The sequence below is a fragment of the Xiphophorus hellerii genome, chromosome 1, assembly GCF_003331165.1.
Source record: "Xiphophorus hellerii strain 12219 chromosome 1, Xiphophorus_hellerii-4.1, whole genome shotgun sequence".
Taxonomy (NCBI): domain Eukaryota; kingdom Metazoa; phylum Chordata; class Actinopteri; order Cyprinodontiformes; family Poeciliidae; genus Xiphophorus; species Xiphophorus hellerii.
The window spans coordinates 8,861,913-8,875,039 of record NC_045672.1 but is presented as its reverse complement, the minus strand read 5'-3'; the positions used below and the strand labels follow the sequence as shown (position 1 = coordinate 8,875,039).

The window sequence follows — 13,127 nt, the reverse complement described above, 5'->3', positions numbered from 1 at the left end:
TCTGTCCAAATGAAGGCCAAACTCATTTGTCTCACGCAAAGAGCTATGAAGCTAGTGAAGGTCAAGCAGTATGCCTCACTTCAGAGGCATGCTCTGAAGTCGCAGCCATGAAAGGTACTCTAGGTAGACAAAATGTTTACTGTAGGTAATTTACCTACAATTTCCTGTAGGTAAACTAATTGCCCAGGTGCCCAATTTACCTACAGTTAATTGTGACTGTAGGTTATGGTGTTTAAGATTTTAACATGCTTCTTTTATACTTTATATCTCTTTTAATTGATTTATTATAGAAGTGGTTTTATGCGTAAAGTCTTGGATTTGGATGATGCAGGAGCCAGAATTTGTACCCAAGGCAAATTTCCTTTGGGACACTGAAGTTAGTATAATCCTATTTGAAGGTTGAATATGAACTGATTTGTCAGTCACAGCTGACAAAAATTGTAAAAAAAAAAAAAAAAAAAAGAGAGAGAGAGAGAAACCCCCCCACCACAAAAATGTTACTTCGTAAGATATTAGCTGTCAGTTAATAAATGTACCCTGTTTTTATAATAATGATTTTATTGACTTCAAAAGTTTCTAACTTAACCTACTTGTCTTTTATCAATATAAGTAATCAGATTTAACTTTTCCAAATACCTTTCAAAAATCTCTCTTTAAAATTACTAGCATTGTTATTAAGTTATTTTTTATACTAATTTTATGCTCCTTAGTTTGATAAAGGAGATAAGAGTTTTTTTTCTTGACAGCGATCCTTTCAATATTTGATCTATTGAACATTTTTTTAGTACTGTGAAAGTTGTTGATTTTTATCCCATATTTACCATTTATAAAGTCGCAGTTTTCTACTATAATCTACTATATAATCTATGCTTATTTATTTATTAGAACTGCCTATGAGAGTTGCTATTTTTTCAATTTCACTGTGCTTTCTTGCATAATGACAATAAAAGTAACTCTGAAGCCGATAATGATTGAGGAAGTTGTTCTGCAGTCGATTCATCATGAACCATTGTGTTATCGCCATGCCAACATACTATTTTTCTACTGTCTAATTAGGCTGACACACATCTAAATTGTTCAGCTTTTAAATTTATATAGGATGTTGGATGCATTCAAGTCAAGTTCAATAAATGAAGAGATTATTGAAAAGTTCATTGTGTTGGTAACTCAGTTAACAAGCTTATGAATGTTTTCAAACCTTAATTTCTTTGATAATAATTTTCTAACTAATGAAAACAAAATATGTAACATTTGTACATCAAACCAATAAAAACATGTTTTTAATAATAATAATAATAATAATAATAATAATAATAGTTGGCATAAAGCCTGTTTAAAGGCTATTTTTGAAAGATACTTTTGAAAATAAACAAGTCTTATTAGAACATATTCTAGAGGGATTATTTATTTGCAAACACAGCAGATGCGCGCGCAGCTTGACTGCAAAACTAGTCGGGCCGGCCTTTGAACGCTGACTGGTTGTCATGGTTACCCGTACTAATGTTGCTGTTTTAACATCAGCTTGTATGTTTGTCAGTCTGCGGATTACATCCGTTTATCGCGCGATAAAATAAGTTATGCTGCAAAGTTGACATTAGTGAACGAGACGCATGTTAACGACCCGGAAGCATTAAATGCAGGCGAGTCGGATTTTAATTTCTAGAAATTTTGTTCACGGTAACATCATCAGCTCTCAATGACATATGCGAGTCCCTCTAAATAAAGACAGACATGGTGAACAATAAGGGTACCGGAATAGGGTTTTTCTAAAATTTAAGTTTTTTTACCCAAAATAAAATAAAAGCAAATAATATTTTTTTTATATATTTTAAAGGGATTTATATTTAGAATGCAAACGACAAAATAAAAAAAAATCTTTCTAGTTTGGTCACAAATGGAGGGTAAATGAAGATGTCCATCAAGGCAGGTGATAAACTAAGGTTTCAGAAATAATATATATATATATATATATATATATATATATATATATATATATCCAGTGGGTTGTACGGGAGGAAGTGCGAGGTACAGAGATGGTGTGCTAAGCGTTGAACCTCCTTCAACTGCAGAGCGCGCAAAACTGCGTGTGAGAGTTGCGCCGGGCGAAGAGATCTGCGCTGGTGGGGAGTTGTAAATTATTTCATCAGCCTAATCGTAAATAGGTTAAATAATTAGAGTCTTGCCTGCAATCTGAAGACAAGATGCGCAGTAGAGTGGCTGCTGACTGAACGTGACGTTGAACCTTGTTTTATCTGCTAACTTACACTCCTTTTCCTCCAGTTATTGAATGCATTGTGTAAACGACACGTAGCCAGTGATTATTTTACACATGTTTAGGAAATAAATGCCAGATTTCCTGTTTTACTTATGCAGCGTCAGGGTTATGTTACCTATAGACAATAAACTGAAAAGGAATTTCCGAAAAAAAATATCTACAATAGATATCATTTTCTATTTATATTAAAGCACTCCCATTTATTTCTCATGACTGTTACAAAGTATACCATAGCAAAGGTTGTTTGTTCATCTTGATGTTTTTTTTTTCTTCATATCTATTATGTTTGTGATTCCCCTCCACCTCCATAGGCTTAGGCACTGGGTTTCTGCTGAGGTTTATGATTTTTTTAAGGGAAGATCAACTGAGTTGGCTCCGAATACCAGGGGATATGCTTCTCAACGTGCTTCAGATGTTCGCTGTACCCCTCATTGTGACAAGCGTGCTTGCAGGCAAGCTAAATATGAATCTAGATACTTGAAGTATTAACATATCATTGTTATAGAGGTAGATTTAAAGGATGCTCACGCGTCTTTTTGTGGATATTCTGTATAAATATTGCTCGAAACCCTTTATATTATATTATATCTAGACGTTAAGCTAATTTCACATTCACAGCATTTAGTTCCTGTGCTTTTGAAACATTTTAAAAGATGAAGATTAGTTCAGACATTTAGACTATTGTTAGGACACATACTGTATGCCCTGGTATGTTGTCTTGCTCATTCCTCAGGCACCACACCGACTTCTGGTTCTGCTCTCTTTTCTCAGGAGTGACTGGATTAAACACCAAAATGTCCAGAAAAACAGCCTTGTTCACAGGAACCTACATCTGTGGCACCACTCTTTTGGCCGTAATTCTTGGTAACATTATTATGGTTAGCAGTTATTAATGAAGATTTATGAAGACTGTCGCAGTTTGCATTGTGTTATTGCTTTTGATATCCTGCCTGAGATTTTGTGTTGCAGGACTGTTTCTGGTGCTCACAATCCGGCCTGGTGCGGGAGAACACCTAACACAGGAGAACAATAAGGGAATACCAGCCTTCTCCATTCATGTGATCCTCATGGATCTTTTAAGGCAAGAGGACAGACATTTAGACACAATTTCTGCTTTTGTGCATATTGCGCATATTGTCACCTTCCTAAAATACTGGTCTAAATATGTTCTTTTCTTTTTGCCCAAAAGTTATTCTGGCAAAGAAACACAACCTCTCTATTGCCAACAGATGATTTAGGCAAAGAGAAAAATTACGTTGGGCAAAATATGATAGGCCATTATTTTTAGGAAGGTGATTTTGTTCATCTTGTAGTTTTTTTCATAGAGGATTATTGACTTTTATTATCTGAGATAACAATTAAAACTATTTTCACCTATGTGAAATGATGATAAGAAAATAATATTCTTTAACATTTGGCTCAGTTTTTTTTTTTTTTTTTTTTGCAACTCTCCTTTGACTCACATAGGAACATGTTTCCAGAGAGCTTCATTCAGGCTTTCTATGAGCAGGTATGTTTTTATTCAGAACCACAGCTCAGTCTGTAACTTTCCGGGTTTGGACAGTTTCCCAACAGTTTCTGTTTTTCTCCCAGTACAAGACTGAGATTATTCAGGTTAAAAGAGAAGATTCTGGCCCTCCCCTTCATCCAGCAGTAGTGAGTATTTTCTTCTGATTTTTGTTCTTACTCTGGCGAATTCTCCAAAAGTCCATAACCTTTCAGTTTTTCACATGTTGTCACATTACAACCACAACCTTCAAAGTATTCTGCTTTGTTTAAAGTAGTCGGCCACCACAAAAGAGTACTTGATTCTGAAGTGGAGGAAAAAGGATGGAGGGCTTCAAATTTCTTCTAAATTAAAGCCAGAAAGGAGGGGTGGTGTTTGCTTTCAGCCCACCTGAGGGGCAGTTGTGCCTTCCTGTAGTGGTCTTTGGGTGGGAGGTGGAGTACATCACAGGGGAACACTGGGACACAGCATAAGCAACCATGCAAACACTCGTTGTACCTATGGGTTTCAACAAGAACAGTTAACCCTACGGTAATGTTTTTGGTCAGTGGGTGGAACATCATTGCTCACATCTTGCCACTGATTTTCTATTGTATTTAGGCCTGGATTTGCCTAGAACGATCCAACAGATGGTTATGCTTTCACCGAGAGTGGCGGTTCGGCTGCAAGGGGAAGATTTTTCCTACTCTCAAGTCTTCTGCACCCCTGAAACAAGTTTTAATCCTAGATTGTCTGGGTTTTGGCGCCGTCCGTCTTCCTATGAAGCAGGCCTGATGGCATGGGTGGGATTGGAGGTCATTGCCCACTCACAGAGTCGGCTGTGCTAACATGTCTTAATGTGTTTTTCTGAGTCCCCTTAAAAGCAACATGAGCCCTAAGATGCTCGCGCCAGGTGTATGTGCTGTGTGGTGAAGGAGACATGCTGCTGCTGTACAGAGACACGTGTGTTAGAATAATGGCAGCAAACCAGCAAAAGGCAATGACTATTTGCACAGTTTTCTCCCCCCCTAAGCTAACCGACTGAATTGAGTAATGCTGTTGGATGCGGATAATGCCAATGCCAAAATATTACGTTAAGCTTGATAGGAATTTTGTTTTCTATGTTCAAAAGTACAGTAGGTATTACTGGCTACATTTACTTCAGTAACTTTTGGGGCAAAAGGTACTTTGTAAGAGTAGTTTTACTGCTCTGTGCTTCTTTCTGTTACTTGAGTAATATTATTATTGCTGTCTCTGACTGGGGTAGATTGATTATGCATTTACGTCCTTATTGTGTAATTTTCTATTAATAAACATGGTTATCTTATTTGAAAGGTAACATAAATGTTTATTTATGTATTTACATTAAAGTACTAGCTCGCTTACTCTCCCCTCTCAAAATGAGCGAATGCCCTCCAGTCCTCTGGAGCCGGGGCTGCAAAAGAAAAGCAAATTAACACAGACGTGGATCCCTGGATGTACAGGGCTACTGAAGATGGTACAGCATAAAGTTTAGCTAAATACATAAAGAAATATTTGGGTTCTATGTACTGTAAATGTTTTTGTTTTTTTTTACAGTTTAATTTGTTCCTTTATATTTCACAATTATGCAATGCTGTGAATTGGTCGTTTCCAAAAAAATAAATAAATAAAAGCTAATTAAGTACATCAACGTTAATGGTTTTAATGTGACTTATTGTGAAAAAGTGAAATGCATTGTCCAACAAGGTGTTGTATTCCTACAATATTGCTCTTAGAGAATTAGAGCCATCATTTCTGTGTTTCTAGGTGCAGAATGACACTGAGATGAAACTGGTGGGCAGTTATGTTGATGGACCCAACATGTTAGGACTGATCGTCTGGTCTTTCACCTTCGGCATCTTGATAAACAGGGTGGGACAGGTGGCAACAAGCACTGTGAAGGCCATTCAAAGCCTCAATGATGCAATAAAAATCATATTCAACTGGATTCTGTGGTAAAATAAGACAGTATATCATTTCACTCTTTCACAAAATTAGATTCATTAATAATGTACAAAACATTCCTTTAATTAGTCCAGTATTTTTTGTTTGTTTGTTTCAGGTACTTGCCAATCGGAGTTTTGTTCCTGATCGTAGAAAACGTGTTGAATGTTCAGGACTGGGGCGCTGTCATTAAACTCGCAAAACTTTCAGCTGTGATTGCTCTGGGGTATGTCCACTTTTTCTGTTTTATTTTTTTGGTAACACTTTATTTGAAGGGTTGTGCATAAGACTGTCATGACGCCGTCATAAACATGACATAACACCTGTCATGAACATGAAGGAGTCTTTATGAATGTTTGCAACTTTTAATGCAAAGTTGCACTAAAGGTTGCTGTAAAAGTCCATTAAAAGTGTAAACTTTGCATTGTTTGGTCAATAATGACCCTATTAATGCAAAATTCTATTAAACTTTCCATTAAAAGTTCACTAAAAGTGTCAACTTTGCATTAAAAGTGTCCTTATTTACCAAATGACACTTCATACCAACAGTCATAAATATTCATGAGGACTCCATGTTCATGACCGTTGTTATGTCATGTTTATGCACACCCCTTCAAATAAAGTGTTACCAACTTTGTTACTAAACTGATGCCACCGCTGCTAATGCATTTTGTTTAGAGGATGAAGACACTGCAAAGATTGGTTCTTATGAAAACAATTATTTCCAGTCTCTTTATTCTGATATCTTCAAACACCCAATTCAGGTCATGCAGTTCCCTTCAGACGTTCTGTTTGGCCTCAGAGGGTTTTTGGGTGTTTTTTAGAGAACATTAGTGAACAAACAGCATCATGAACACCAAGAAACTCAGCAGACAGATCAGGGATAAAGTTCGGTTAAAGAAGGGTTAGTTTCTAAAACTTACCCAAGCTTTCAGACGAGGAAGAGGAAGAGGGTTAGAGTTATAGATATGGATATAGAAAATACTAGAAAATACTAAGAAAGATTGTTAAAACCAAGTTAACAGGAATAGTAACTTATTGGATGATGCTACAGCTGTAAGAGGGCTGGGCGTAAAAATAAGTTCATACTTCTACCCACTCCTTTGAATGTGTAAATATACTTTACTACTGCTTCCTCTTTTGTTCTGTTTATTTTTGTTTTCAATTTATTTTGTTTGAACAAAACTTTGTTTATTCTTTTATTACACGACATTCAATAAAGACAAACCTAAACTTGACTCATCTCAGAGTTTGAGCTTCATAAAGATCAACCCTCGAAGAATATTTGTTAGAGGCTGCAACCACTTTAGACTGTGGCGAGGTCCGTCTCCTTTCAGCACGACGACTCTAAGCCTACAACTAGAGAGCGTGGAATGGTTTAGATCAGTTGTCTCGAGCTCCACTCCTCAAGGGCCTTTGTCCTGAAACTTTTTAATGTTTGGATGTCAATATTGGCTCATTAGCAGATCTCTGTAGATCTTAATTGCCTGCTAGTGATGCAGTTAAGCTATTTCATTCAAGTTTGTTTGACAAGGGAAACATCTAAAAGTCTGGTACGCTGGCCTTTGAGAACTAGAGATCACTGATTTGGACCAAAGCTTACTCATGTGTTAGAATGCCCTAGTCAAAGTCCGGCCTAAGTCCGTTTGATAATCTGGGGCAAGTTGTGGAGCTTTGTCTTCACTCTCAACATCCATTTTGGACTTAGTCCTTTTTTGCGGAGAAGAATGTACCAAACGTTTCTATGAAAACATAAAGCTGGTGGAGATATAACCCAATAGGCTGCAGCTGGAACTGCAGCAATAAGTTGATCTAAAGTATGGACGCAGGGAGGATGGTAACAAATACACAAACATCTTGATAGATGTTGTTGTGTGCAACCAGGCATTATTTTCTTTCCACTTTACAACAATGCACTATTGTCTTAGCATATTGTAACCCAGAAGAGAAAGCCTTCTTTTTTCTCTCTCCTTTTATTCACATCAACACACTTGCGCTCTTTTATTTTTTTAAAAAAGAGCCATCAATTTCAGCATTATTTTTTCCACAGCCTTGCATTCCCAAAGTGCAACTGATAATTCATTCCAAGTCACCGTTAAGGTGACAGGATCGCGCATCACGCCTCTTCTTTTCAAAATATTTTTTTTCTAAATAAAAGAGCGCAAATGTGTTGATGTGAATAAAAGGGGAGAGAGAAAAAGAGAAAGTTTTCTCTTCTCAGTTATAATATCATATAAAATCTCCCCAAATACATTGAACTCTGTGGTTTTACTGTGTGCCCTTTGAGATCTCAAGATATAAAATGTATTCTAAGCCAAATTAATTATTATTTATCATTATTATTACAAAATACATAAAAGTGTCACTGTGGAATGCCAGTGAATACTTTTGCATTGCGTGTCTTCAACACTGAGCGTGACTATTGTCTCTTCCAGGCTTGCAATCCAGTCCTTACTTATTCTTCCCATGGTTTACTTCACGCTTGTCAGAAAGAATCCCTTTGTCATCCTAAGGAGTACCTCTAAGGCTTGGATGACTGCAATTATCATTGCGTCCAGGTGAGATGTTGTGTTTGTTGTCGAAGAGTGACACTTTTCCAGTTTCCTCGTACGAACGGTGCACCAATAAAGGATGTGTTTTCTGCCAAAGCACTGCCAGTCTGCCTGTCATCCTTCAATGCTGTGAAGAGAACCTGATGGTCAATGGGAAACTCTGCCGCCTCATGCTGCCCATTCTCACCAGCCTTAATATGAATGGGACTGCGGTCTACGAAGTGATCGCTTCTGTCTTTATTGCCCAAATGAATGACATCACCCTGGATGCTGGCCAGATAATTGCAATTGGGTAAGCTGCTTTTTTGAAGTGCCGAGGAAGCAGCACTTCGTGGAATTCAATTTCCACGAATTTGAATTCCACGGAAAGGCTTTATTATGGTTGTGTGTTGTACTTTAGACAGAAATGCTGATAGAGACTGTGCTTGGTTTGCAGCTTGACTAGTTCCATTGTCACATTTGGAGCTGCAGGGATCCCAGCATCAGGAGCTGTGACCACTATCCTGATTCTGACAGCTGTGGGTCTGCCTGCAAGGGATGCTGCCATGCTGGTCGTAGTGGAATGGGTTCTGTGAGTTCAACTTGAAACGCAGAGTCAACCACTCTTGCTTAAAACGTACTTTCATCATCAAACCATGTAATCAATCTAGATTGAGTTACGCTGATCTGCAATCATGAAACTTGCAAGTGATTTTGGCCGGGTCATGATTTTTAACTTGCATGTCGTCAGGTACTGGGTTGTTTTCAGTTGTTTTAGGGTTTTGGTGATTTTACTCTAGTTTTGTCTCGTTCTTTGATTATATCAGCCTCATTTCTGTTTTACTTTAGTTAATTTTTCTTAGTAATTCCAGTTTATGTTTATTCATTCCTTGAGTCTAGTAATTCTTTGTTGCTCTTAGATTCATTCTCTTAGTTATCATATTTACTCTCCCTCACCCCTTGCTGCCATTCTCTCTCTCCTCACACCTGCAACCCGTTAGCCATCAGCCTCATTCAATTGTTCCAGCATTCAATCTCCCAGTATTTATATACCTCTTCTCCTCTTAATACCTCAGTAATACCTTGTTGTCTTTACACCTGGATTCGAGTTTTTGTTCTGCCCTGGCTACCTGTGCTGCCTGTAGTTTTTATTATTATTATTATTTGGCTGTGGTAGAGTGAGGGAAAGAAAATCTTTGAGGAAAAACATAGTTGAGTAACAGCATATTTGTTTTCTTCTTCTGTGCCCTTCAGAGACCATGTCAGGACCGGGGTGAATGTAGTGGGAGACTGCTATGGTGTTGTTCTCATCAATTTCCTGTGCCATGATGAGCTGGAAGACCTGGACAAACCACCTAGGTAAATTAAATCATTAAAATGATGTGTTTATTTGCAAAGACATAGTGTTGCCAAAAGCATCCCGATCCAAATGACTGATTTCAGGTGTTCCAGTCTCTTCCTCGGCTTATAGGTGTATAAAATCCAGCACTGAGACTGAACAAATAGGGTGCTCTGAGATGATAGGATGCCACCTGTGCACTACATCCAGTCACTGCATTTCGTAAAATGGACTCTAGACCAGTGTGGACATGTTGTCTAGAGTTTCAAATCCTGCTTCAAAAGAGACAAAAAAAGTTTAAAAAAAGATGCAGCAAAGACTTTCCTCCCTACATTCTGGAATACAAATCACCTCTCCCAACAGCTTCTCCTGGTCCCTTACTTCTGCTTTGAGCGTTTTCACATAAGCTAGCTGCCAGGCTGCAAAGAAGAAGATCCTCCATGTAGTAATTACAATGGCTTTAAATTATTTGCTGCTCCTTCCGCAAACTAAATGAAATGTACCATTCTTGGTGTGTCAGGCAAAATTTTAAAAAAGATACATTAAAAATCCAACACAGCTATTTCAACTTCTGCCTTCTAATAAAACAGTGGTTCTCAAAATGTGGGGTGCGCCCCCTAGGGTTGGCGCAGTGCCATTGCAGGGAGTGCGGGGGGAAGCAGTATGGATGAATGAAAAAAAAATAGTTACACAAAAGTTTTTCACTGTAAAGATGGTTTGTAGTTTTGTTGCAACCTGAAGTGTGAAATAAACTTCAGTGGAGTTTGAAAACAAAATATGTGTATAGGTTTATGTCTGGTTGAACGATGTGTGTGCCCAGTTGATTCTTATTTTCTTTTTTAGGGGGGATTTTATTATAATCCATAGGGGGGATAGCCCAGAAAGTCTTTGGGAACCACTGTAGTAGAAGATGTGGGACAATAAAGGGTCGAACAAACGGGCTTGGTAAATGTTTTTAATACCACAGATTATTGTTGAACTAAAGAAATATTTCAAATGACTATTCTAACTGTAGCAGGAGCTGTTCTACATAGTCAAACTGGGTAAATATCCTATTGTTTTTTTTATTATTGAATTCATTCTCTGTATTTAAAAACCTTTTTTGTATTTTTAGTCCCGCTTTTTATGATTTACTCTGCAAAAGGTGCTCCTCAGTTTCTCTATGAAATTTTTGCTATGAAAATGACAATACACTTTGGCGTCCTAACAACTGGGTTTGTCAGTGGCCAGGACAACAGCTCTTCTATGTCAGCAGTGTTTGAGTTGGGCAGGAAGGCGGAGTAGGAATCATTATTTTTGGACCGTTCACCAGAAGTTCTGCTGTGCCCGTTTCCTTCAGTGAAAGGAACTCCTAATGCTTCAGTACACCGACGAATTTCTTTATTATTTCAAGCTGTTCCCTGTAGGAACAGATTGAATTGTGCAAATAAAGCAAAGCAGTGTCCATAACATGGATGAGTATTTAACCTGTTTGCTCACATTCACGTCTAATCCGTTGCACTGAGAATAAGACAAATGTGTGTGTGAAGGTAGATGAGTGAATACTTTGGTCAACATTGTGCAAATCTCTTTCTGAGCTGTTAGTGGTCTATGTACTATTCGCTCATAGACACACATCACAGTAGTCTAAATGCCTCAGGGTGTCTCCTGTTTGTAATATCTTTCTTTGAAAGGTTTAATAAAATATTGGATCAAATTATAGTGAAAATAAATCTTGAACAATGATTGTCATAAGTCATTTTCACTGATATAGGGTACTTTAGTCACAGTTTGTCCAGATCATTACACTGGGTTACAAAAAAATATCTTTTGGAAGTTGTCTATCTTTTTCAACTGAATTAGGATTATTTTTGCACCGCTGAATCCAAAAATGACATCCATTTTTCTCAATTAGAATAATTAGGTTTTTATTCTAATATAATTTAGAGAAATCTGATCCTCTGACTGAATTGATTACATTTCTGTGACATTATCAGTTCATTTCCGTTAATATTTCTCATCCAAAAAAGATTGTAGGAGAAAAAAAACAATTGTTTTCTAACAGAGTCTGGTAATTAAATGTTACAAACTTAGATTTCTGTAAATTGAATAGTAAACACTGATAAGGGTAAGTATATGTGAACTGAACATTACGTCTGCATTGTGCAAAATTCTCCGTCTCTTTTCTGTCCTGATGGAGTCTCTCCTCCTGCTCATCACTCGTTGATCAGATTCTCAGGAGTCTGATCAATATGTGAGAACAAGTCACGCATTCTGACGCTCATGTTGCATCCATAGTTCAGAAAGTCGACCTGATTGAGAACAAACAATGTGATTTTTGGATTCAGCACATCAAAATGATCCTAAAACAGTTGAAAAACCCCAGACAATTTTTTTGGCTGTTGACCAGAGTTATTGACCCTGTTTTCCATTTTACATGTTAGCATTGAGAGGGTTCGTCCCACCAGTGAGCTCGAGTTGGACTTAACCTGTTTGGAGACTGACCAACAGCTCAGCGCCTCTCGCTCCGCCTCCGCTTCCTCAGGATCCATTTCACCTAAATGAGGGGATCATCTCAGCACCATATTAACACCAATACATTAAAACCTCAGGATAGGGATGTCACCATCGTGGGGTGTCTGAGCTGATCATTTCCTTGTTTGCATATAGTTATTATTGCTAATAAGATTGTGCCATATCAGTTTATTCATCTGTATTTAGTTTGTATTTTATTTCTGTTTTTGCTATTTTTCAGTGATCTCTATTCCAAATTTATTGATCTTTAAGTTGTTAATTGTTATGTGTTTGAAGGTAATTCACCTTCGCTGTACTAGATTTTATTATTTATGCTTTTGAATGTTTACTATGTATGGACTTTTCTGTTTTTATAAATTTGTTCTTTCTACTTGTAGATTACAAGTAGGATAGAAATATTTCTCCAGCATTTCCTGACTCATGAACTGCCACAGTTCCTCAGTCTTCTATAATCGGTTTTCTCCCACTTCTGAATCCCCACTGCTTTATTACCAATAACTGGTTTTGACCTTTTACTTTATTTGGTTATACAGATCATTTCACTGTGTGTCTGTAGTAGTTAAATGCTCATCTTTCTGTTTTTAACCTCTGTAACTTTGCATTTCACTTGAGTGTATGACCAGTGCTCAATATACAAAGTTTGACTGATGCAATACTTTGTGAATATAATCCTTAATGTTGCATGAACATGTTCACTGCTGTCAGACTGAAAATGATTGAATTGAAAATACATTTAATTTTTATATACGAATGCATGAACATCACATAAAATCATTTCTTGAGAAGAATTGATTTTAATAAATTGCCAGTCACTCTGCTGCTGTTGTAGGAGAGTCTTTTTTTGTATTAGTAATTTTTTTTAAAGAGTTGGCTGAGAAGCAGACTTTTGACCGGCAGAGGAAGCTTTATAAATGGGCAAAAGACTACATGAGGACAGAAACTTATAATCAGCTTAATGAAAAAGGAGATAAATGATCCAGTTTCTTCCACAAATTCTCTTATCTATAAAATCTCCCA

At 37.2% G+C, this 13,127-nt stretch overlaps 1 protein-coding gene across 1 annotated transcript; it reads left to right on the top strand.

The window, feature by feature from the left end:
• Positions 1-1,911: 1,911 nt before the first annotated feature.
• On the top strand, positions 1,912-12,922 carry LOC116719743 (excitatory amino acid transporter 3-like). Its single transcript, XM_032562392.1, has 13 exons — positions 1,912-1,927; positions 2,587-2,727; positions 3,047-3,139; positions 3,245-3,356; positions 3,743-3,785; positions 3,869-3,931; positions 5,550-5,737; positions 5,845-5,952; positions 8,162-8,284; positions 8,376-8,570; positions 8,715-8,849; positions 9,512-9,616; positions 12,020-12,922. Exons 1-13 carry the CDS (start codon positions 1,912-1,914, stop codon positions 12,138-12,140), a joined length of 1,443 nt encoding a protein of 480 aa, XP_032418283.1. The 3' UTR covers positions 12,141-12,922.
• Positions 12,923-13,127: the final 205 nt, after the last annotated feature.